The 25,828-nt window shown below is 47.7% G+C and overlaps 2 protein-coding genes across 3 annotated transcripts in view; one reads left to right on the forward strand and one right to left on the reverse strand.

Moving 5' to 3' along the window:
- Positions 1-5,511: 5,511 nt before the first annotated feature.
- On the reverse strand, positions 5,512-11,269 carry LOC141921682 (cystatin-F-like). 2 transcript variants are annotated; one of them, XM_074820600.1, is made up of 4 exons: positions 11,177-11,269; positions 6,748-6,920; positions 6,317-6,433; positions 5,512-5,832 (listed from the first exon to the last, which is right to left on the reverse strand). In XM_074820600.1, exons 1-4 carry the CDS (start codon positions 11,247-11,249, stop codon positions 5,755-5,757), a joined length of 441 nt encoding a protein of 146 aa, XP_074676701.1. In that variant the 5' UTR covers positions 11,250-11,269; the 3' UTR covers positions 5,512-5,754. The 2 variants fall into 2 exon arrangements, with proteins under 2 accessions (XP_074676701.1, XP_074676700.1); XM_074820599.1 differs by having other exon boundaries at positions 11,174-11,269.
- An 11,966-nt stretch (positions 11,270-23,235) lies between these two features.
- LOC141921578 (uncharacterized) overlaps positions 23,236-25,828 on the forward strand; it is a 70,436-nt gene continuing 67,843 nt past the window's right edge. Inside the window, exon 1 of the mRNA XM_074820500.1 lies at positions 23,236-23,749. Coding sequence (XP_074676601.1) covers positions 23,610-23,749 — 140 coding nt within the window. The 5' untranslated portion in view covers positions 23,236-23,609. The remainder of the gene's footprint in view (positions 23,750-25,828) is intronic.

Raw genomic sequence — 25,828 nt, forward strand, 5'->3', positions numbered from 1 at the left:
TAAAACAGAAAGGTCGTCATTAGCAGGTGGCAAGGGATGCCCTGAAGTAGTAAGCAACTGCTTGGCACGTTGCTGCCTTAGCTCTACAGAGGAGATCCCTTTGGCCGGTTTGCATTAGCCCTTTCTCCCAAGGATCTCACTCTGGAACACAGGGTTCACGTGGGGGTGTGACAGTTCATTTGTGGGGCCATTCAGCAGAGAGCCTGCGATCCCCTGCCGGGCAAGAGAAGGCTGGCCCACTTCCTTCTGCCAGAATCTCTTCTGCCCTCCCAAGACAGAGCTCTGTGGATGCCCATTTGGTGCACTACAACCTTGTGCGGTGGGAGGCTTTGCTTTTGAAATCTATCTTTCTGTGGCATTTTGTAGGTATTTCCTTTGAGTAAGCACATGCCTAAGGCATTGGAGAAAAGACCTTGCCAGTTTTCCTTACAGCGTGCTATTCCGGGGGGGGGGGGGGGGGGGGGGGGGGCGGTGGTGTGAAATAAAATGCAAAGCCACAAGAGATCGAATGCCAGGAAGAGGCACAGCAGCTGCTTGGACCCAGCAGCAACTCCCCTCCTCCTACCTAAGACACAACCTCCTCCTCTGTTTTGATAGTGACCTGAAACTTCTCTGCACGGTTTTTCAGCTCTTCTTGGCTCTGTAAGTTAGAATACAACCTGAAGCAGCATGGGATGGTGGTATGTGAGGCACCAAGTTCTAGGAGAAATTTTGTATGCTTGACAGTTCCTGGTGAGAGAGATGTCTGGCCCAATACTGCCAATGCCTCCATGGCGACTAAAATTGAGAGGAGGCCAATTACTGTCATGATAGCTGCAACACTGGTGGGCAGCCAGGGTGGAACTGCAGTCGCAGGTAGAAGTGTCACTCTGCAGTTTAAGGATCTTATGACATGCATCTAAATGCAGGGTCTGCGTACCAAGGAGACCCACAGTCAGCAAAGGCTCAGAGGAGTGCCTTTCCTGGTGCTGTGCTGGATCCTGATAGTCCATCAAGTCTGCTCATCTAGTGTGCAGAAGTGGGGTGGTCTGTATAACCCAGATGAAACAGGTTGACTTGACACATAGCTCTTTTGTTACTCAGCATAAGGAGTGGTTAAGAGCTGTATTTTCATAGAAGCTCAGGGTGCTTTTAATGCCTGACAGTTACTCATATGCAGCACTCCCATAGTAATTCAACAGCATTAAAATGCCTGTGGAACGAACAAACTGGCATTAAACTCCTCTTGGTTCTCCTGTGAAGACTGCTTTTACAGTCTCGTTCCACTTCCACAGAAGCGTGAGTCAATGGCATGTTACAGTTTCTGATGGATGGTGAAACATCTGCCTGGATAAATGGGGAAAGCTGGAATAAGTCAGGCTTGGAAAAACACAGCTATGTCTGTCTTGATGGTAGCAGTGCAGGAACATGACACCTTTGCAGCTCTGAGGCTGGCTCTTCTCTAGTGTGGAGACATCGTCCTACTGAAAGAAGTAGGAGCATTTACAGCAGTATCCAAAGATCTTGTCAGGGCAAGACTGGTTTTTTGGTGATAGGAGAAAGGGGCTGTGGCTCCCTAAGAAGGGAGGAAACCCTTTCTGCACAACTCCCAGAGGAGCCTGAGGGTGCTTTCTGTGTCTTACCCAAGATTCTTTTGGGACAGACTATGGCATGTGGGAGAACACTGCCCTGTCTCCTGAAGGGCTTGGGGAAATTTTTGCTTTAGCATAAAGACCTGCAATAAAACACCCTAAAGAAAAGGAACTGAGCTGGAATATGCCACAGCTGTGCATGTTAAAGATATGTTTTGTTTTGCCTTGTTGGTGGAACAGATGTTTCTGCAGGGCACAAACATCAAGAAGATTTTGCTGAAGCTATTTACAATGCTATTCCACAGTGAACAGCCACATCTCTTTTCTGGAGCAGGCTTCTTCTATAGTAGAGCTGCTGGAAGGTAACTGATGTATGCCCATGACACTTTTATGCAAAGGTTGGTATCTCAGTGTAAACAGCTAATGAAAGTGATTGCAAAGCCTTGGCATAAATCCAATTCCTTTAAATCTGGGTCTGTGGCATTAACCGTTGCAGATGAGATAATGACCTCCTAAGCTTCTGGGTCTGTATGCTCCATGATCACAACAGAGATCTGATGATGCTGACACTTGGACCTTCTCATCTAGCTTGTGTAGAAAACAGGGCTGTAAAAGAATAAGCACATGGGACAGCTCATTTTTGCTGCTTTGTTTGAGGTAGGGACTGAAAAATTTAGCAGTAAGTGACTGTAATTAGCTATATACAAGTGTTTTTTCTCCTAGCCAGCAGAAGTCATGTCTCCTTATCTAGCTGCTGCCAGTTAAACTTTGTCTTGGTTCTGTGCAGTTGCATGCATGACTGCCCCAGCTGTCAGTGAGTCCTGGAAGTCAGTCAGGTTGTAAAATTGGGTACAACTGGTATAGAAAGGCCTTCCAGGCCCTTAATGTGGAGCTGCTGATGTGAAGAACATGCAAAGTAGAAGGTCTGTCAGTCAGCAATGCTTTTTATTTTGGTGGCAGGCAGTTTGTTTCCTATGCAATTTAAAAAGTGGGAGTGTGAGAGGAAATATTTGCATAGCAAAGCTTTTGAGCAAATGCAGATCTCTGTCTGAGGATCACTGGATACTGTGAAGCTCTGGTGAAACTCAGGCTAGCTTGGTTTGAGTCACATTGTGTGTGTGAAGGTCTCAGTGTGCAGCCAGTCCCTCCATGTGGCAGACTGTTAGGGAACTGTTAGGCAGACTGTTCAGATGAGGCTAAGTATCCTTATAAGCAGATGAGCCAGGAAAGTATGTCATGCACGAGGTGCAGTGCTTCCAGCATACTGGAGAGAGATCTGAAGCTGAAGGAAGCCACTCCTTCAACTTGTTTGTAGCACTTCTGCATGAACCCATACCTCTGATGCACCAACTATGGTTATCCCAGAAGCAATTAATGTCACTGCTGGGATTGTTCCTTTTTCTTCTGCATCTGGGGCTGGTAGGAACAGCTTTCCCTTCCCTCCTTATGCCCTAAATCTAGAGATTATTTTTATTTAATTGCCTTTGTAGCTTGGAATAGCACTTAGGGATATGGTGTAGTTGAGAATGGTCAGTGTTAGGTTAATGCTTGGACTAGGTGATCTTCAAGGTCTTTTCCAACCTAGATGATTCTGATTCTGATTCTGAATATCTGTCAGAGCCTCAGCAAGCTCTACAAGGGTGTGAACTCCCTGGAATGAATGGTGAACAGTTAACCTTGTTGTGAATTCTAGCAAAGATCCAGAGGGCAGAGACATTCGCTTTTGACTGCTGCATGTCATTGTGATTAAATGGTACGTAGCTGCAGTTCTTTAGGTCAGTGCTAGCAGTGTCCTCCTAATGCAAGACACTTTAATTGCCCAAATGTTTCCTGAGCAAAGTGTTCTGGAGTGGTAGAAAGAGCCCAGTTGTCTTTAGCTCTGCTCCTTTCTTTGGTGCTGTTATCTACCTGGGAGGATGATGGGTGCTGCTATTCCAGTGTGCTTTTCGTATTGTAATGTAACAGCAAACACTTTGCAGCTGTAAACATAAGGCTAATCTGTCCTTCTCAGAAGGTGCTTGTCCCCTTTCCCAGTGTGTTGGTTGCAATGAGCCCATCTGTGTTGCAGTAAATGCTGGCCACAGTTTTATGTAGAACATGCTTCCGAACAGGCCTGTTTGGATAGAGAGGTCCGAACGATCCTGCTGCATTTTCCTTGAGAGAGCAGCAAAAGCATGTTGGGTTTGTCAGCCTGCATGATGCCAGGTTCACCTGCCTTTAACAGAATTTCTTTGACAAATGGGAATTGACTTGGTGAGGAGGCTGAGATGAAGCCCTTTATGCCAGGGGCTTGAAGGGGTCACACATGGGAGACTGTTCTGTGGTGTGATCCCTGCCTGCATGAATTTCTACACAGACCTAAGCTGATTGTGTCCTGCCTTCTCACCCCCACTGTGGCATGTGGAAAGGCTGGTGACATCTGTTACTGAGCACCAGGCTGTCCCGCTGGCTGAAGGAACAAACGTGGACCTGTCTGGCCTGTTCTGGGCCCAGGCTGTCTGGAGCTGACAGCCTGGTTGGAAGCCCTTCGCACTGTGTGAAGCACCCAGCTGAGGGATGGAGACCGTTGCTAACCCCTTTGAGATTAGGAGAGCAGCTCCTCCTGGCTGCTCTTGCTCTCTTACAAATTTAGCCGTGGTGTGGCTTTCCTGCTTTGTGGACAACTTGAGCCACCACAGCTAGCTTTCTTTTTCCTTGTCTTTGGCTTCACACTGTCAGTGGTGGCTTGTGTGATGGATGAATGTAACACCACACTACATATATCCATGACCCTTCTGGAGGTTTCTTTTGTGCACTTCTTTTTTTCCAGCTAAGACTGCTGTCCCTAAAGACAGCACAGCTGTCTCTCCAGCACTGGATGCTGCATTTGACCTACTGCTGGGCCACCTACTCATCACAAGGGATGTTTCTGAAGCAGAACTTGAGACTTGCCCAACCTGCAAAGGTTTGCTTTGGAATTACTTAGAGCAGAGACCTCAGCTATGCTGTTAATAGATCCATCTGTCTTAAGAACCCTGGACCTTGATCTGGAGCCCTTCACTGGCCTTTCTTGACTGAATGGTTTTTAAAAAGGCTGAAAGTGGGGGTGTCACTGCTAAGAGGAGTTGCAACATTGCTGCAGAAAGGCAACAACTGTCAGAAGAAAAGGGGTGTTTGAGTAAAGAAAGTTTTCTTTGGAGCTTAGGTCAGGGACCTATCCATTTATAAGTGCTGGTCTATGTATGACTGAGTATGTGCCCAGACTTGATTGCTGTTTTAAGGAAGCAGTTACCCAACTCCTTCCAAATAAGGGCTTTAGTCCAGTATAAGAAATAATCTGCCCATACATGAAGAGTGAAAGCTGAAGAAATGGTAGATGCCCACCTAGAGAAGACCATCATTCTACTAAACTGGAATATAAGCTGTGGTCAGCCAGATATTGAATGTTTTATATTAACCTGAATGAAACTACATTGTTTAACCTCAGCAAAAATATGCTTTGGGAATATGTTTGGGTTAATTTGTCTTGGCATTTGCAATGATGGTCTTTCATAGTAAATGATGATTAAAGTAGAAGCACTAGTTAGACTGTCATTTCTGGGCTGTGGGTGTGTTTCAAAACAGCCTTATCCATACTCTTGTCTTGAAGAAAGAACAACTCTACCTTGCACATTCCTGACAGATATGTCTAACCTTTTCTCTAGCACTGGAGACTCTTAAGACTTTTTTGTGTGTGTGTGCATGTATCCACAGGCAAACTATCCCATTGTTGTAAAGCTTTCCTCAATGTTGTAGTCACATGTGCTGTGGTTTGGACTTGTTTACATCGTAGCTGTGTGAAGATTCATCACAGAACAAAACAAGTCCAACAGAGCTTCCTGGGTGTGTTCACACTGCTTCGAAATTCAGCCAGAGTGTGGATGGCTCAGTACTGAATGAACGACAACATGCTCTCATCTGTAGTTTAGTTTTGGAAAAATAGATACACAACTGGATAGCAATAAATTGAGTCAAGGCAGGTCTTGTCTTTGTCACTTTTGAGCATCTTTCTCAGAGAGGAAAAGAGTCATGTGCTTTGAGAGAAGAGCGCTGTGGTGATTCTGTACAGCCGTTGCCCACTTCAGTTTTGGCCTCAACGGTCCAGGCAAGGAAAAACTCATGGTGGTAGATGGTGGTAAGTCAGGATCTCATTGGAACAGGCAAGTCAGTGACAGAGAGCAACAGGGACATATGCTTTATGTAACCAAGGTGTTATCCAGACCTCAAAATAGCATCTCAGCATCTGCAAATAAAAGGTGAATTGGTGATGAAGTTCAGGTGGCTGCTGGTTGGTCTCAGCATACTGGGCCATGATGGAGCAGGAGGGAACAGCATCTTTTTGTCCGCCCCCTTTATCCTAGGAAAAGTACTGTTTGCTAAGTAATCATATCTTCGTGGGAAATCCCAAGTAAGGATTCCCCCCACCCAGGAAATCTCTCTGTTTAGCACCTACTCTATTTCTGCACGCTCTCACTCAGCCACCTAGGAACATGGGCTAGATGGCTGTGTCTGGTTCAACTCCTTGCAGACAGGAGCTGGCCCTGGATGCATGAGAGATGCTATGCAGCTTATACTGGTAACTCTGCCTCACTGCAGCTGGCTCTGCACAGAGGAGGCTTGTACATCTATGGGGACATGGCAGAGCTGGTCTGAAGGTGACTGTACATTTAGAGATGGCCAAGAATCACCTGCAGTTACTGGGTACCCCAAAAGAATTGGACACATACCTGTTGTAGGCTTTTTTTCCTCTGGAAGTGACAGTTATCCAGGCTGGAGTGCTCCCTCTTCTCACACACGGTGCGTCCAATTTCCACATGGAGCATGTATTTTAGCCCTCTGACAATCTAGAGAAAGTAGTTTCCTCCTTTAAAGTAAGGGCAGGGGAAAGGGATGCTAAAATTTTGGCTAGGAATCAAGTGCTACATCTGTGAATTGTGTGTGGTGTTACAGATTGAAGTGTTTAGTGTTGAATTTATGTGGGGGGTGGGCAGAGCCCTCCTATGGACCAGTTGAATGGGATAGAGGGACATGTACTGTTTATCTTTAGGCATGCATAGCAGTTGTGAGGAGCATCAGGACTCCCGTGTCTTGGACGCTCTGTAGGAGGGTCAGTTGGTAAATGTTTTGGAGGACCACCAGAAGTCTGGGCTCTTCTTACCTGTACCATGGCTTTGTTTATTTGTGATTCCTTAAACAGAAAGAGGTCATTGGAGCTGTTGTTGTATCTGTAAACCCCAAAGCGAGCTGCCTTGCGAACACCAGGGTTGTCAGTGTTCATCGGGACAGGGGAGCCGGGTTTCATGGTTGAATGAGGTGGTGATACATACGTAGCTGAAACAACACAAAACATGAGTGCAAAACACGTCAGGTGCCTGAAACAGTGGGAGCTTCAGCCCTCTGAACCAATGCTAAACCTTCTTACTTGTCCAATGCACTTGTGCTTCAGAAGGGCTCTGCATCCCTTACAAAGTAATTTTCCTTTGTATGTTTGAAATGGTGAAACAATCCTGTGGAATGAAGTGACACAAAAAGATGCTACTAGAAGTGGTAGCACAGCTCAAACTGAGGGGAAACCAGGGTATCATGAATATGACTTAGAATATCTCTGGTACGACTCCCAGCTCACAGAAGGCCCAACTTTGAATCCAGTTATAAAGCTAGATCATGTTGCCCAGAGCACAGTATAATTTTGATAACATACCAAAGACTGGCTGGCAGAGTCCTGTTGCTCTTAGTTGCATGACAAGTTTAACTTGAAGACATAAGTCTTTCCCACTCCCCCCCTTAATCCTTTGGTATCTTGAGGTTTTTATTTTAGGAGGATTTAGGTGGTGATAAAGGTGCATGAAAGATACCCTTGTTCTACATGCTGACAAGGAGAGGGTGTCCCTGTTCTCCAGCTGGGTGGGGAAGGGCCTGGGGCAGAACTTGGACTAGCTCCCCACTGGCCTGCAGAACGGGCTGCTTTGGGTGCTGAAGTGCTGTTGCCCTGACCCAAATGCCAAGGACCATCTTATCACAGCCATGAAGTGGAGGAGCAAGGTGTGTAGGAAATGGAGACTGGGGGGGAGGAACCCATGAGCTTTCAGGTTTGAGCACTTCTTTCCACACAGTCCTTATTACTGTATATTCTTATTTGGTTGTGTAGCTAATTTCCCCATGCCCTGCTTGTTTTTTTCAATAATTTAAAAGAACCTTGAAGCTCACAGTTGATGTCATTATTTCCTCCCCTTTAACATTTGCCTTCCTCTCCCTTTTCTCACTTCTGAAATACAAACAAGGGGAAAAAAATCCTCAACCTGCACAAGCTGCCATGCAGCCACTGCTGATGCCAAGACATGCCAGTGCAGGAGATGGCCCCTGGAGTTCACGCTGTGTCTGTGTAGGCAGTGACTGTGCGTGTGCACACAAATGAGCACACAGGCCTTGTACTAAATTTGCTGTGAAAGTCAAGCTTTTTAGCACCTCTAGCTTTTTTTCACAGCTAGATCTCTCACTAACAGCCAAGCACAGAGCATAGACTGTGTGTTTAAGCCAGTTCGTACTGAGAAACCCGAGTAGAAGAGAGAGGGGCAGCCTGGTGATCTGGAGTCTATTTAAAAAAACGCCACCAACATTACATGCCATCTTCAGCATAGGAGGCTGCAAAAATTCAGCTTTCAGGTTGCTTATGTATGTCCTAGTTACCCTCACATTCTCCCCTGCAGGTGGTAATTGCTGCACCCCCTTGTAACACTGCTCAGGGATTAAAGTGTTGACCTGCAAGGGAGAGACTCAGTTCCACATCCCTCTTCAATACAAGGATGTCCAAATTCACATCTCTTCCTGGCTGATACCCCAGTTACCTTAATGACCCTCATGTTTTCTTGCCAGTGGGAGCTGAGAGGCCTGGGCCATGTGTCTGAAAGGAGTGAATGTTCTGCCAGTGGCTTTGTTTCTGGTGTGGAGGTGACAAGTGTTCCTGTCCCATGTCTCTGATATATGTTGGGACTGGGTGTGCAGCCAGTGTGTTTTCACCCAACAGCCCAGAATCTACTTGTAGGTCCTGAGACTATTCTCTGTGGGATGGTATTTTCCCACTGCAGTGACAGTGGGATTCAAGAGTCACAGAAACTCATGACCATGCAGCCTAGGTCTGAAGGTATTTCTCAGGCAGCACATCTTATGCAGTGCTCAGCTTACGGGTAAGACTTTACAAAGCATGTTTGTCCTCTTGCCCTGAACAGGGACTCTGCCTGGGGGTTAGAGTGGATCTGGTGGGACTCACAGGTGATTCAAGAGGGCCATGCAGGACCTGCCTGAAGTCAGAAAGGAAACTTGGAGCAGAGCAGGGCCTTGGTCTGGTCCTTGCCCATAAGGCCAGCTGTCCTCTTCTTCAGGTATGCCATGCTTTTTTCCTGAGCCATCAATACCACCCCAGTAGCTTATAGGAACCAGCTTTTTCCTGAGCTCACCTGAAAACTGAGACAGGCTGCCAGGCTCAGAGGAGGCCAGTGGCTTGAGCTCTTCTGGCTGCTCTCCAGGACCTTGATTGAATCTATGCTTTTACGCCTGTTGGAAAGTCATGTGGCAGTGCGGGGGGTGTTAACAGCAGATACTGTCTCTTGTAGTAGGAGGAGATAGCTGCAGGATTTTTCAATCTTAGTACAAGGTCCCTTTGTGCCTTAATAGCCCACAACACCTCTTGAGTCATGCTGACGTCTTTTTAGGCATGGGGTGGCAGGGTGAGTGAGGCTGGCTGAAGTCACACTGTGTGTCTGGGAAGCAAACTATGAAATGTGTTACTCAAAGCAAGAGTCAGAGTCCAAAGTGCCCTTGTTCCTGATTCCAGTGCCTGGTAGATTCAGCAGTGTCACACGTGGCAAAGCCTCTGACATGCAGCACCTGGAGAGGTGAGCTCACAGCCTGGACCATGTGTTGTAGACAGGTAGCAGGCTGGTAATACCCCAGGTGTTGTAGGCAGGTGGTAGGCTAGTATATTGTTGCCCCAGCTTTCACCAAGGGGTACTGGGTATTTCATCTCCTTCACCCATTGCAACTTGGTGTTGAGAATGACTTGTACCAGAGCAAAGTGGTATAAAATCTACTGAGCCCTTACAGTAAAACTTAACTCCCCTGTTTTCCTCTGGTGATCCAGATTCTTCAAGGCTAGGATTTGTTTTTCTTTACGTGCTTTGATTCTCATTCAAGGTGGTCACTGCATGGTGCACACACTGGTCTGAAATCACTTTTTGCTGTTTGGAATAGTTTGCACCACTGTATTTCAAAACCAAGAAACTCCCCGGGGTCAGGCACCTGATTGTCTTCACTGCAGCCTTTCCTGACAGCTTGACCCTTGAGGGCCATCACCTTAAAAAGTTGAATGTGTGTAAGGCAATGGCTCCACTCCACGAGCAAAGCAGAATGGCCCAGAGGGTCAGATAACAGTGCAGGGCTCTAGGCAAACCAGTATTGGTGAAACACTTGTCATCCAGGCCTGGGTGGGAGCAGAGGCACTGCATGACTTGGCCAGGCACCTACAATACTCAGAGGCCCAGAGGATGTGATCTCATGACCTGGGAAAACAGCTCTTACTGCTCTACAGGGCGATGCTTAGAGCCAGAGCAGTTGTATTTGAGACCTGATCTTTGCTTCTGGGTTTGGAAGTGTGAAGAGAGAAGGGAAAAATCTGGCCCTCCTTCTGTTGGATGGTAGTAGGGTAGACTCTTTTCTTGCTCTAACCACCTGTTGTTAAGCAAGAGAGATGTTTTTCCTGTTCTTGCAGAGATGAGTTGAATGTTGTATTAAGAGGGTCTCTTGTGCTTTCCTTACTGAGGAATAGTTTGGGGGGCCTGTTCCTGCAGTATGAGAGCAATCCCGTGGATGCCCTCTCCCAGCCTGCAGTGAAGCAAGCAGGCAGATTGTAACAGGTTGCTTTTTTATCATGAAGCGCTTTCAAAACTTTTTCTCCATTACTAGGAGCAAGGCTAGGCTTTATCTCTACATTTAAGATGCAGCAGAGTTCCTGCATGCCTCTGCAACCCCCAAAGGAAACCACAGCTGAAACAAAAAGCTACTGGCTAGCCGAACACCATCCCTGAGTGCGTTAGTACTTTCTGTATATGGGAGCCAAAGTAAAACTGAAGTAGAACTAAAACCTTCAGAGAGAAAACATTCCTGTCTGCAGCTCCCATTCTAAAGATTTAAGGCCAGCTACAGTCAAGAGAGTTTCCTTGCTCAGCAAAGAAAGAAACGATATGGAGTAATGTTTCATTAAAGCCAGCTAATCAGCACTCAAGTGCCCATCTGTACTTAGCAGTCAAATTGTTACCCACAGTCTTTAGATTTAATAATCAAGGTCATGCAGAGTTTAAACACTGACAAATAAGTTAAAACCGTAAGTTGACTTTAAAATCCTTAGATGATATCCCTGGATGACATGGTTTGCTATAAGGGGGAAAAGTCTTTTAAAACAGCTGGATTTTCAGCTGCAGTCTGAAACCTGTAGTGCTGAGCCAGCATGGGCAGCAGCTGGAGAAGGGCTGTTACTTACCAGTGCATTAGAAAGCAGCACAAGAAAAACAGAAATTATTTTCCACTCTTACCACCTGAAGTCCCAGTGAAGCTCCAGAGTGCTAAACAGCAAAGTGCGACGAAGCTGCAGGCAAAGTTCACTGCCATCTCCACCACTTCAGAAGAGGAGCCCGCCAGCGAGAAGAGTGACTGCTCTACTTCCTGCAGGGGAAGATGTGCCTCTTTTGAGTGCTCTTATTGGCTGGGAGGAAAGAAAAAAAAATCACCCTAAACCCCCCTGAATCATTGCAACTCTGACGCAGACTTTGTCTCCTGCTGATGACCACGTACCTTGAAGCTCAGTCACAAAGCTCTGGCTTGGTGATAGCAGCACCAGTCCTGCATCAGACGAGGACCTTTGTTTCGTGATCCTCAGGGGATGTGCAGAAGCATGGGCAGATATGTGTGATGTAACACTGGGAAGTGGTGTGGGGGTGAGGAGAGTAACAGTCATGTGCTTTAAGATTGGTGGGGAAATTTAATCCCTAAGAAATGAGTGGTGAGCCCTGGGGATGTTGTTCTTGACTTGTATGGGTGCCTGTGTGGGGAGAAGCCTGACAGAGAAGATGGGCCCAGTGTCTTGCTTCCCCTGATGTGGAGATCTGGGGTTTGGGTGAGGGAGACAAGGAAGTTTTAGGGGTACCTACTTGAGGGGGCTCTGTGGAGCAGAGCCAGTAGGAAGAGGATTTTGGTTTCAGTGGCAGAGAACACTGTGCCCCACATTTACAAAAGGTGTTTTGACAACAGGAAGGGGCTGTGTTAGGCTCAGAGGAGGTGAGGTTTTCTTTAGGTGCTCTCCAGAGAGCAAGAGAAACATGGGAGGGGGTAGTTTGGCTCTCTGTGGCTTGCAGAGCTTTCCAGCTCTGGGATTGGGTTCCCTAGAGTCAATACTCTGCTTCCAGAGAGGTCATCTCCAAGCAGTGTTGGCCCATGCTGAGGAGCTTGTAAGTTTGGGAAAAGGTCTTGGTTGCCAGACCTTGTGATGCACCTGAAATAACCAGCTGCCAGATTCAGGAGACTGGGAGATGAATCGATGTATCACTGAAGGGCTGAGGGTGGTGGACCTCAGCCTGTGTATGTGCATTTGTTTCAGGTGAGCAGGAAGGTGATGGTTGCCTTTCACTTGCCCCAGCAATGAACTGTGCTCCTTTCTGAGCAAAGCCATCTTACTGCATGAAGGAAAATCCTAATGCAGGGCAGTGTGAGCGGCACGTCAGAAGCTGGAGAAAAATATTCTTTGTGTTTCCTTGCAGGAAGGGATTAGGTAAACCCTCTGTTGAAACATCCCACCAAGAAGGAATGGGGCAAGCACTGTGAGTCACATTTACCATCAGTTCTACTTGCACAGAGCTCCTGATTCAGTCTCCAAAGCCTGTGGAAAACATTGAGAGAGAATGAGAGGGACTATATTGGGGTTCTTTTGCCCCCCCCCCTTTTTTTTTTTGAGCTCCCACAGTGATCTGTCCTTCAACTGTGGCACAGGTAGGGATGGAATCAGGTATCTTCAGCCCCTGCTTTCTTCTCAAGACCTGTGCTCTACCGTTCCTACCTCACTGAGAGACTCTGGGGGTGTGTCTTTGTAAGCCTATAGTCGAGTCCTCCGACATGCAAGAAGGGGATGGTGGGGACCCTCGTCACCAGATCACCACACATCTCCTGTGTGCTGAAAAAGCGTGTTTGTCACCCTGCCACATGATGCACCAGAAGGGGGTTCAGGCTTCCTGCAGGACCTCCATCTCTTCTCTCTTTGCTTCCTGGTGAGCTCACAGCCTTCTGATTTGAGCTGAAAGGGGGCCAGGATGAGGGATTTGGGGGGATCTTTCTAGACCGTAGATTCTTTCCTGGCTTAAAACAAGTGCCTTGGGACACCACTAGCAGCCCTTTGACAGGGTTTGGTGTGAGTGGGGGCGATGACCGAGGAAGGCAGAGGGTGATGAGGTGCAGGGAGCCGGGTGGGAGGAGGGCTGTGGGTGCCGGCGTTGCAAGGCCACCTTACTTAGCTGTTGGCACTAGAGGGCACCAGAAGGTAAGTCACCGTGCCGGTGCCCAGGCTTGCCTGGTCCAGGCAGCCTCCGCATCCCGAGCAGCCGCTGCTGTGTTACCTCTGACTGCGGGCCGGGGAGATTGGGGTGCCCCTTCCTCCGCATGGAAGCCAAAGGCAAGTGCAAACCTCACGCAGAGCAGAGTTGTCCCCAGCGGAGTGGGGACGGACCCCACGGGCAGTGGCCCTGTTTCAGCCTCATCTAAAACTAGCAATGCCCTGGGCTTTCTTCTTGCCTAGGAGGTTGCCTGTGGCTTTGAGGGAGCAGCTCTTGGGTGCCCGAGGGCTGGTGCCCCAGGTCAGAGGGGAGCGTGCTCTGGGTGTCGGGGCACGCGCGCTCCTGGTCTGATGCAAACCTGGCTTGTGCTCCCTTCTGCTGTCCTGCTGCGGTGGCATCTGTGCTGCCACAGACTTGGTCCTGGGGAGCTCAGGACCTGCTCTAGGACCTGCTCTTTCCTGAAGAGCACTGTTCTGCTGTTAACAGGATTTATAAAGCCAGACAGTGACTTAGAGCAAGCAGCGTGTATCTGCAGAGGGCATGTTTATTCCTGTGCCCCTTTCTTTCCATTAAATTGCTCATTTACAGCTCTTCTAAATCAACTTTTCCTTTTTCTAATGAACCTTTTATGATTCTGTTGAGGAAGTTTCTCCAGTTCCTTTCTCCTAGGAAGTGACAGAGTGCTCACTAATGAGCAGTAGTGCTGGGTACTGTTACATAAAATAACCCCAACAACACAACACCAAAAAACTCCCTCCCCCCAATAACTGGCAAACAATAGCAAACTCTTTCAAGCCCGCATATGCAGATACTTGTTATTTTTCTTTGGGAATTTTTGTGCTGTGGAGGAACCTGTGATTGGAGTCTGGGACTGTTGTCCTTTTGCCATGTCTCATTCTAACCAGGTGCCATCTCCCAGGACACTACTCTGTGCCACAAATCCACCTCCAGGAGGAGTGGAGCAGCATGATGTGATGTCTGACATCCAACCCTAGAAAATGAGTCAGATTGTCTTCTTCCTGAAGCTCCCTCAGGGTCACTGATGGGAATTTCACCCACTTTCCCTGGAACGCATGTGTAGACCACCTCCTCCACATCAGCACAGGGCATGCGGGGCACTCCACGGGGTAGTTTCCACTTTCTAAATTTCACACTATGTGGCTGGTGCTGCGTGAACAGAAATCCTGAACAGCAAATATCTAGCCCTGACCCAGTCTAAATCAAACTTGTGATCTTTCTCCATTAAGCTAGGTTAAATAGATCTTACAAGACTTGCACACGTGAAGAACCCTCATGTTTGTTTTTCTGTGAGTAGGGGATGTTTATGGCAAGTTGTGGGATACCAAGTCTGCTCTCTTTTCTGCAAGAGAGTTTGCAGAGTGTGTTCATTCTCTCACTGTTGGGCTGGGTTACTAGAGGCTTTGGAAACAGTGGGGAATTTTTTGATTAAAATTAAAAGTTAAAAAGAACACCACCAACTTTTATTATCCATAAATCAAAGGTAATTGTATCCTCCTTTTCTATTGAAGAAGCAAAACCCACTGTACCTGAAGTCTGATTTTTGTGACATTTGGTGCACGAGGTGGACTTCTTCAGCATCACTTTTTGCTTCTATCATTCAAAGCAGACCTTTGGCCATACAGCACAATCCAGCACAACCCAGCAGTTGCCACCATGGCTTCCTGGAATAATGCCAGTGGGGTCTGCAAGGGGTCATGTGGGAATTACACTCCTGTAAATGCAGTCAGCATCTAGCCCTGTACCCACAATATTTCATTTTCAGTTCTGACTCCCTTTTTACACTTCATGGAGCAATGGGGGACTGTAAGAAAAATTAATCTCTTTAACTTTTGCAGGGACTTGGAGGATGACTGGAGTGTGTTTGAATTATGCTTTCAAAAGTTTTAATTAAGACACATTTACCAGTGTCAATAGTTGTGGGTTTTTTTCTTCCTTTAATCTTTTTTACATTTTTCAGGCCTTTATCTGATCCCCAGGGCAGCTAATTTAGTTAGTTTTGCTTTAATGAAGGATCTGAGCAAGAGGATGCTGTTTTGGCTCTCAGCTGGATTAGGAAAATCACCACATTTCAGCTTTTGGTAGACTAGTACATGGGAAAATATGTGTTCCTTTGGCAGAGTGGCAACAGCTGACTTCAAGCCTTAAAGGTGAAAGAGGCAGGCATGATGTCTTCTTCCACACGGGAGACTTGCACTTTGCAGATGCTGAAGGTAGTGCAGGTGCATTGAGGTGCAGAGAAAGGACATTCCAAGGAAGAAGGACCAGGATAAAGAATTCAGGTGAGGACTCAGCTGTTTCTCAGCCTTCCTATAGTAGGAAAACTTCACCAGCCCATCTTTTGTAAGTGGAAAATCATGCAGCTCATATAGCAGTGGCTTTATAGTACAGAGTCACCTGGACAAGTCAGAGGATACTGATACCCTTCTGAGCAGGCACGTGGCTGAACAAGTCTGATGAGGTATAAGGAAAGGAGGAAAATGGTTCAGAGCACATGTCCCTGTGTACGATTAAGTCAGCAGTGGTGGCCACAGTCAGGATTATGGGTCCATGTACTTGGTAGCAATAGGATGTAGAGGAGAAATTGGGGTTTGACACTGTGGGTTGACCTCAACTGGGAAATCTGTCTCCTCATGCTCGTCTGTTCTGCCAGGTGCTCTGTAGCTCACTAACGCACCACCTGTGACTCCCCTGCAGAAGTAGCTATGATGCTTCAAAGGGATCAAGGCTTGTGCAGTTCCATCTGTTTTTCTATCAGCAATCACTTCTGAACTGATGAATTTCAATCAAATATGAAAGTGGGGTGGAAGACTTGAGGATAATTTGGTCGCCATACATTTCTAGAGAAGAGGAGACCCAAACTAATGGCTGGGCTGAGGCAGGGGTGGGGAGCACAACTGTGGCATTACTTAGTCTGCCAGTGGCACTGTCAGATGGTGTGCAGAGATTGCCTATATATCGTACTGTGGGGTATTTGTAAGGGACAGGTGTATGTAAAGACCCCTCCATATTTTACCTTGGGTCTGTTTTATTAATTTTGAGATGAACAAACCTCCCATCTCCCTCCCCATCTGAATATTTGAAGTAGTCCACTTCCAAGGCAAACCTGCTCCTCCTTATAACTGCTGCAATGAGAAAGGAGACACACATTTTGCTAAGATCCTGGTGCTGTTCCCACTGCAGCATCTGAGGTTTGCTAATTGAATTTAAAATCAGCTAGAGCCTGATTACCTCAGTAAGAACAAATCCTACGTTTCTAACAGGAACATGATATACAGATGCCCAGAGCAAAGGTTCCCTTTCGCCCTGAACCTTCTCTTGGAGCACAGCCCAGAGGAGAGGATTATGTTCTCCTAAACTACGCTGAAAGTATTTCAAATCACCTTGTTCTCAATCCCATTTGGGGACCACATTTTTGCTGGGAACTACTGATCAGAAGAGGTTGGTGACCCTGCAGATGTTCCCTGCCTCAGTTTCCCCACTGACTCTTTCTATATTTTTCTTGTTTTGCTAATGACCATCTCTTGTCAGGACTCAGTACAGCACCTGGCACCAGACAGATCCTACTTTGTGATAGAGCCTCCTGGCAAATTCATAACCTAAGATGAGTAATGATGAAGTGCTGCCAGTTTAGCTCTTGCCCCTCTGGCACCTTGGTTTCTGAAACGACAGTTCACAGTGGCTTCTGGCTCCACTCTGTTACACTCCCCCCCCCCCCCCCCCCCCCCCCCCCGCATGGTGCTCAAGCCCCTGCAAACCTCTTAGCAAATGAATTAAGGCTTAAGAGGTGACTGAGAGAGGCACTGCCTCAGCCAGCCAGTTTGAAGGGGGGGGTTTGAAGGAGGCCAACCTAGTTAAATAGATCTTATCACTTTGGAAAGTGCCTGGGCAGAGCCATAGCCTTAGGCAGACACTTAATGTTGTTAATTGCTTGTGTTTCAGTAGTGCTGGAGGCTCTGATGTGGACTAGGGTCTATTGTGCTAGGGGTCCATCGAAAACACACACCAAATGAACTTGTGTATTCGTTCTGTTAGACACCAGCTACCACAGTGGATAATTAAAAGTGGTTAGAAAGTCTCTATCTAGTTCACTGATGTGAACAGTCGCAGCTGCTAATTACAGCTGCTTTTTGTCCCCTCACATCACCCTGGAGGAAGCAGGCCACTGTTCCTCTGCAAAAAGGGAAGGGATTGTCTCAGCAGCCGAGTGAGGAGGTTGTGTGATGATATATGAGCTCAACAGGGGTGGGTAAATGCTGGAAAAAAGAGGAAACACGGTCTGCTTGATTTTGCATCCAGGTGCACGGGAACAAGCACAAATGCAGGTTCATTGTGTCCTGCCCCTAAACCTGTGTTAAGGCAAGTGGCTGAGAGAGGCTCTGAAAGCCCCTTCTTGTCCTCTAAGGACATGGTGCAAGAGTGGCTTCAGATAATTTGGTGTTTCTCTTCCTAGGTGTCTTGCAAATGAATCCATTGTGTCGTCACCCAACCTGCACTGGACCTGTGGAAACGATGCAGCATGTTTTGGGACTCAGGACTGGTTGGTCCTTTGTCCAGGCCCCTGCTGGGTTCCCCACTCTGCACTCACTTTTCATTTGCTGGCATCCTTACTGCTCACCCTCATATATTCTCTCCAGACAGGGCAGATGTTTTTGGTAAGAGAACAGCAAATTTTGTGCTCTGGTTTAAGAACAGGGTGTTGGGAAGTGATGTTGAAAGGCAGAGTCCCTGTGCTCTGTATATGTCCCACTCAAAAACATGATTGGCAGGAACGATTGCTCTTAGAGCAGAGGGATTCACCAAAGACAGCATGTGCTGCACTCACTCTGCATCTTGTTAAATAAGATAATCACTTCTCTTTTGTGGGGAAAATTGACTGACCTTGTGGCTCTGGATGCACTGAATGCATTTGCCATGGTGTCCTGTGGGCAAGGATGTGGGGAATCTGCAGAGTCAGAGCTGCTAGAAAGCCGTTCAGGTGGCCAAAGTAGGGGTCACAGTGAGAGGCTGTCTCAGACTGGCAGCCACCAAGGTTTGCTTTTCAGACTAACACTATGTTTTCTATATTCAGGCTCAATCTTGGAGTGAGGCATGTTGGTGCTGCAATATACGCCTGTGTCTGCAATGCAGGGCGTGCTGCAGGTCTCCCAGTATGAAGGGAGACAAATCTGCGCTCTCTAGCTGTGCTTAAAAATCTCGTTCGCAACTCCATGGAGCTTCTCCATCTGGCAGGTACCCAGGTACTCAGCACTGCTGAGACTTGGATCTGACAGCCCCAGTCTGCCTCTGCTGTGCTATTGTTCCCTTTTACCACCGCTGCCAGCTCTTACCTGGTGCTTCAGATCCGTGAGGAGCAACCATAAGCTGATTCGAGGGAGGGCTGAGCTATGATTTCATATTCAGGTGGCAACACTAACACGTGCAAAATGCTCCCTGGGCTATGAGGATGGTGTCAGAGGTGTTCTCCCACAGAAAGCAGAAAATTCTTGTGTCCTGAATCTAATTTAAACCAAGCAGAGCAGTGTCCATTACATCAATACCCTAGGCAGAGGGATGGCTTTGCGCTACCCCTCTCCAGTGAGAGGTACATGTGGGTGCCTAGGCTCCGGGCAGCAAATTAAGTCCCCCTCCCTTCCCAGCTGCTCTGCATATCCCTGCAGTTCAGGCAGAGGCCAAAAAGCCACACAAGTGTTATCTACTGAAATTCATCACTGAAAAATATGGTTAAGCCAGTTCTATAGCAAGGAAAGTGAAGAATCAATTAGGGCTTAATTATCTTCCACGAATGCAACAAGAGCCCTTTCACAGCAGTTCTCATCCCAGCCCTTCCACTCCCCCTGAAAGGTAGCACATGGCATTTTCCTGCATTCAGCTTTTTTTCCTTTAACAGCAGATAATCAGCTTAATAGAGAAAAGATTGTCCTTACAACACAACAAAGCCATAATGGAGAGAAATCTGCCTCAGAGAAAAAAAAAGAAAAAAAAAAAGTGTGGCTCACTTATATAGCAAAGCTGTTGGTTTTGCACTCATGGTGTTTGGAGAGTCTGGGGCGGGGTGTGAATCAACATTAACATCTTTCCCTGGGAAAGAACACTGGGGGGCTGCTGATACAGCCTCTGTCCTCACTGCCTATAGGAGTGGAAGAAGGAGAAGAGTTTGAGGAAGTTTCTGGTCATTGGCACTAAGCTAAAGCTTCAAGGCCCTTGACTGCATACAAAAGGGAGTTCTCAAAAACAGCTCCACCTGGAATGACAGTTATGAACAGCCCCTGCTTTGTTAGTGCCTGTGAAGGAAGCCAGGTAGCTAACAAGGATGGAATAGCTGTGCTTAAGTTTTTATAAAAGAATCCAGAAATGACACTGCCTCCATGCTTCAGGGCACCATGTGAGCTGAGCAGTAGTGGTTGAGGAACAAGCAATGTGATGCTTGGATACCCCATCTCTGAGTCCTGTGGGATTTCTGCACTTTTCTTGGAAGGAGCAAGTTCTGCTCACTCTTATAGACTGACAGAATTAACTTACCCATGCTGGATACATTGGTTGGGTATTTTCTGTAGAAAATGTTTTTTGCAATGCCAAAATATATTCCTGTGAAATGAGCTCTTTCAGGTACCTTAGATGTTTTTTTTCTGTTTTACACAAGAAATATAAAATCAGAGAAAACCAGAGTGCTTTGGATTGTGCTGCTATTAAACAGGGCTGCCGCAGTGCGTCAAGGGAGCTGTGATAAGATATCCTGTGTGCAGGCTACTGGAGAAAGAGCAGCCTATGTGGGAAGGGGTAAAGCTGTGTACGAGCTCTGATCTCCCTCGGGGGCTGTCTCAGTTTCCCAGCACACCTAGTGGTACCTCATCGTGCAGTGTGTGCCCCGGGTGCAGCCAAGCTCCATCGCTTCCTCCCAGGCCCACGACCAGAGCCCCTGCTTTGGCTCAAGGACATCTCTTCTGTACAAGACCGATGTGTTGGGAACCTGTGTGTTGGTGGTGGGGGTGTTGCCCTATGAGCTTTCAAATTGGCTTTGCTGGGCTGTGTCTGAGGGTGAAAGGTGCTAAAAAGTGAGGAGCCATCGCTGGCAATGGGAGCAGAGCTGCAGAAGGGGAACAGAGCTCCTTGAAGCTCACCCTTTCCAAACTCCAAAACAGCTGTGATCATCACAGCTTCCTATATCTTTCTTCTTTCTTCAGACTGCTGATCTTTCTGAGGTAGGGGGATGTTAGACTTAGAGAGTTTCAGCAGAGATCAGTGAGTGGCTTTCTCTGTCAAAAACAGCTTTTCCCCACAGAACATAATTCCTTTGTCACAAGCTGCCTGAGAAGACCCATCTCCAGGATGATTAATGCAATGAGGCAAAATGAAATTGAAACCCTGCATAGTTTCTGTGCGAGATGGAAAGAACTGGAGAATTTTAAGTGAATACTGAGGTGTTGTGGTTTGAACTCAGCCAGTAGCAAACCTCCATGTGGCCAGTTGTTTACTCCCCCCCCCCCCCCCCCCCAGTGAAATAGGGGAGGGACAGAAGAAGAAATCTGTAGGTTAAGTTTAAAAAAAAATTGCTAGCAAAGCCAACAGTAATAATAGTAGTCCAAAAGGGGTAAAATGCAGTACTGGCTCACCGAGCAGTGACTGGTACAGAGCCTGTCCCCAGCAGTGATCTGACCACACCAGAGAACTCTGCCCAGCTGATCCAGAAACCCAACACAAAAACCACGTGTGAGAGAGCACACCCCTGACTATATGCTGAGCTTTGACATCACAAGACATGGAATGCTCCAATGATTGATTGGGATCGATTCAGCTGTGCTCCCTCTTAGCCCAAGGAAAGTTAACTCTATCCTGGCTGAAACCAGGACATGAGGTGTGAGAAAAATCCCCTGGACACCTGGGGAGGTTGCTCTTCTCCTCCCTGCTGCTGGGCAGCTCAGCATCTCCACCCCAGCATGCTAAAGAGACAGAGGAGACAGGGACAACAGCCATGGGATGCTTCCACCAGTCAGCACTTTCTCTGGGTGTTATGCTGGAGGTTTGGTCCCCATCTCTTTCTCACCATGCTTGTGCCAGCAACACTCAGCTGTCAGAGGGGATGGGTGGGCAGCAAATGGAACCTACACTGCTCAGAGGGAACTCAGGGTCAGGGTAATGTCATGGCTGTGGCTGCTGGCACTGAAGATATGTTGTGACTGGAGCATCAGCCAGGTTTGAGGCACCGAATGCGTGTTGTTTCTTGAGGCAGTCAGCACACACTTAGGTGAAAGGCTGAAGATCCCAAGAGAGGAAGGGTGTTGTCCATCATTAATACCCTGTGAAGTTGAGGGACAGCAGAGATGATAAGGGATCTGCCACTGGCAGGGCAGCAAGGTGCAGCTACCAATTTGTCCAGCAATACCTTGAAGGAAAAACCCCCAAACTTAGAGGTTTACAGAGTAAGTTTACGAGCATTGAGGAGGCTTAGGCAAGAGTAGCTTTGGCCTGTGGAAATATAAATGTCTTTTGCATAGGTACCCCCATCCTGCAGGATGCTTTGCCTAATGAGAGGCCTCATCAATTAACTTGAACACATGCTCTCTTGTCAAGGGCTGCTTACTTGTAGGAACACATCATTCAGAAAGCCAAGGAACCAAGACATTTTCATGAAAACTCGGGGAAGCAGTTGTGTCACTGAAGAGCTGGGAACATTTATCTTTTCTCCCTTGTGTGAATATATTTTTCTTTGTAGAACAGCAGGGTAAGAAGTAAAAGGTGGAGTAGAGCTGAACTCAGAGTCTGTAAGCTGCACTCCTGCTCTGAACGGGGCTGAGGGTCAAGGACCCTGTGTGCCCTGTGCTACCCTGTGGATAGGGGTCCCTCTTGGGGTTGTTAAAAGATGACACATGTTGAGATGACATGTTGAGCAGGCAGAGCTTGGCACAGAAGGCTAGACCCTTTCGGGATTCAGCCAGAAGCAAAGGAGTTCATTTCCCTCCCTCTGGACTTGGAGGCACAGAATGGGAATTGTTCACATAAACATTCAGTGCTGAGCCGAATGTGAACCTCCTGTTGACACAAATGCAGTTTCCACCCTAGAGCTTACTTTAGATCTAATTAGCATCAAATGGTAAATCATCTCTAATAGCTTGGTGTGTCTGCCCGACTTCAGCTCTGGGATCACGCTGCTAAACTCTGCAGACCTGCAAGAAACCAGAGTCAGTAACTAGGAGGGCTTTCTCTTGATTTACAAGGCCTGTGACCTGTAAGTCAGCACCTATTTAATTCTATTTTACTGTCTGTGTTCTGCAGATTAGTTTAAATGGAAGAAGAAGCTGAGTACTGAAAATGAATTCATGAAGGGCTCTGGCATGTGTGTGTGAACCAGAAATCTTTTTGCTTTGTTTTGGATTTGTTTCATGTTGTTATGCAGAAAGTGCAGCCATTAATGAGCTTTTGTGAACTGAGCAGCCAGCTGTCAAACTACTGGGATGCCTTGTGTGTCAGTCCTGTCACACACAAAACCCTGTCCAGAGGCCTGAGCTCTGTTGTTAGCAGCTGCTGACAGTGTGAACACATCTACAACTGCTGGTTGCCCTGACGTGGGATTAGGCTTGAAAACCTTCTCCCAAGCAACATCCAGGCAGTATATAGATACCTGTGTGACAACGTGTCAGGGATATGACTTGGGCTGGGGGATGGCAGTAAACCCTATCCCTGACTCAGCACATCCTGAAGGGATGAAGCCAAGCCATCACCACTTGGGTTGGGAACACTGACAATGGGTCTGCCCTCCTGAGTCAGGGAGGGCAGAGCTGCAGGTTACTGTCACCAGCAAGGGCCAAGCAAGAAAAAAAGGGACCTACAGAGACTGGGCAAACAGTGGCTCCAGACAGGAACCTGGTGGGTGTGGGCTTTCTCTGGAATGGGGAAACCAGGCAGACACTGGGGCCGGCCTGACCCTGGAATCAGGTGAGCAATGCCCTGACAAGCAGCAAGTGCTGCCCATGTGGTCTGACTGCTGGAAAACAGCCTGAGGAAAGGTAATTCTTCCCACTCTGCTGGGAAACCAAACCAGGGCTAGCTGTGTCTGAAAGCAATGCCTGCACCAGTGCTCTGAGCAAACAGGTTGAATGTTTTCCATGCCTGTGTCTCCTGCCTGCTCTTTCTTCCCTAAGAAAGTCAGAGCCAGGGGCTCTCCCCAGCTCCCCCTCTTTCCAAGTGCTCTGATCCTCCAGGGAGCAGGGGTGTGAACTGTTCTGCTTCAGCGGAGCGGGGGGAGCTGGGCAGAGCTCCCTGCACACAGGGAGTTTTGCACACAGAGGGTCGGATTGCGCAGAGCCCAGCTGCAAGATAACCTCGAGAAAATCTGCATGAAGCTGGGAGTAAGAATGGGAGAGCATGCTGATTTAGAGAAGAAATTGGAGGTTGGATCCACAGGGCAGAGAGGATGTCACTGCGGGAGGAAGAACTGGAGCATATCTGGGGGCCTTCTGAGCTTGGTGTTTTTGGGAGGAGGCCAGCTGTCCTAAAAAAGCCTTGCTGGATTGCTGGAGAGCAGCGAGGGAAGGGCTGCAGAAATGCTGTTTGGTAAGTGTGTATGTCTGGCACTCTGCAATAAGGGCCTGAAAGGTTTGGTAGCTTGTAGCTTTGGCTTGTAGCTTGTCTATGGAAGGGGGAGCAGTGGAGCTGCATGCTGCCTATGCCTGCGTGATTTGGCTGTTTGGCCTCACTCGGGGGCTTGGGGTATCTGCAGCCTCATCCCCTACCTCTCTGAGCTGCTCTGCCTAAGGCCAGATGTGATCTGGCGCTGCTGTAACCTGGGGTCAGACTGGGAAAAGAAGATGCGAGAAAGAGCCATGTGAGAAAGAACAGTGAGAAACTTCACTGACATCTCTTCTCCTTGGGTGTAGACCTGCGTAAAGTCAGGTCCTTGGCTCTGGTCCTTGCCTGAGCTGTGCTGTAGGTATGCCTGTGCCTGGCCCTGTACCTTGCTGGTCTTCATGTTGCTTTGCTGATGTGGCTTCCCAGCATGACCGTTGCTCTGCCTCTTCATCACGGGCCTGTCTGGGGATCACTGGACTGTGGCACTACCTTGGATAATATCACTGGACTTGCTCTACTCTCTGTGTTCAGGCACTGTGGGACTGGTGAGCACATTGCCCTGTCTTGCTATTACCCTGGGGTCCCAGCTCCCCTTCCCTCAGGGAACAGCCCCACTCTTGCTGCTTCCTGACACAGGCTGTGGGGACACCATGAAGGCACATGCAAGCAAGGCTCTAGTAATGCTTTCCATCCTCCTGACTGTGCAGCGTGTGGTCAGCAGGTCTTTCTGACAGTCTTTGGAAAGTCAGAGAGGTTGAATGTATATAGAGTTAGTGCAGATAAGCCCACAGAGAACGAAATCTAGAGCCTGCAGTACCACTGCAGGTTGAATCAATGGGGCATGCTGTTCTAGCAAGCATTTTTCACTTGCTCTGTGTGTTGGTCCTTGTCTGTAAGAACATCCTGATCATGCTGCTGCAGACCCTGGCCTCAGACCCCACTTCAGCACAATATAATGGGGAGTACTGGGAACAGGGGAATATTTGAAACAGGGTCTCAAGCTGTCTAGGAAGAGCTAGAGGTATCTGGGTTTACAGAGATACCAAGGTAGGAAGGTGGCTTGAGGCACTCTTGGGGAGAGCAGCTTAAGCTGGTGTGTAGGTAGCCCAAGCCAAATACAGACTTTTCATTACATACTTGGACAAGTTGACCTTCCAGTTCCAGAGCTCCACAGTCCTTGAAGAAGGCCTTTCTTCAAGGCTCAGTATACAAGACATCAGAGCAAAGGTCCCCAGCACAGGACCTTAGTGGCATTGTGGCTGGAGGAGCATGAATGCTCCCCCCAGATGTACACTTCACGTCCTGCCTGTGGGAGGGCAAGAGGCACAGTTCTGTCCTGAGGATTGGAGGGAAAATACTGGACTACCCAAGCACTGTTGCATCACCTTCAGCTGCATCCACACGGCAATACAGGCAGCCTTCATGGAAACCACAGTTCTCACCTGACTTCTGTATCAGCTGAACAGACCAGTGTTCACAATGCTTGGAAGTCTCTCTTTCTCTTAAAAAACCCAACCCAAACCAAAACCCCACACAACTCCAGGATCTCCCTGGGAAGGTGAACAGGGGACTTTCAGGCCATCCCACTGTGTTCCCATTGCAACAGGGGGAGATGTTCCCTTACAGATGATTCCTCTACAACTCCAAATAATCACGTAAGAATAGGTGCTTTTAGAGAAATAACAGGTTGATTACAAAGCACATTTTTTGTGGTTAATTGGTATTTCATGTGGCCTTTTTTACCCTAGTCTTTGTGTAATGGGAGCTAGATATTTTCCTGCAGCTAAAGGAGAACTATAGCAGCAGGAGGAGCAGGGCCAGGACTGGGACCCTGCTGTGTTGTAGTGCCTAAATAAGACTGCAAGCCTATTTACTATGTCAAAAACAAGTCTGATGAAATGACTGCCCAGGGACAGGAGGTTTTAGAGGGCTTCTTAATAGGAAAAGATGTAATACCCAGTGTCTGGAAATTGAAGTCAGCAAAAATCAACCTGGAAATACAGTGTAGATCTTTAAGAGTGAGAGTAATCAGCCATTGAGACTGATTGCTAAGGGATTGGGTTC

Source organism: Strix aluco, chromosome 3 (assembly GCF_031877795.1).
Source record: "Strix aluco isolate bStrAlu1 chromosome 3, bStrAlu1.hap1, whole genome shotgun sequence".
Lineage (NCBI taxonomy): Eukaryota > Metazoa > Chordata > Aves > Strigiformes > Strigidae > Strix > Strix aluco.

Excerpts from the sequence above, each read along its gene's own strand:
- LOC141921682 (XM_074820599.1), bottom strand. The coding sequence starts at position 11,249 with ATGGCAGTGAACTTTGCCTGCAGCTTCGTCGCACTTTGCTGTTTAGCA. Across the intron at positions 6,434-6,747 it reads TAAACAAAGCCATGGTACAG|ATTGTCAGAGGGCTAAAATA; the intron begins GTAAGAAGAGCC and ends TACTTTCTCTAG. Across the intron at positions 5,833-6,316 it reads GGAAAAAAAGCCTACAACAG|ATGCTGAGATGCTATTTTGA; the intron begins GTATGTGTCCAA and ends TTTTATTTGCAG.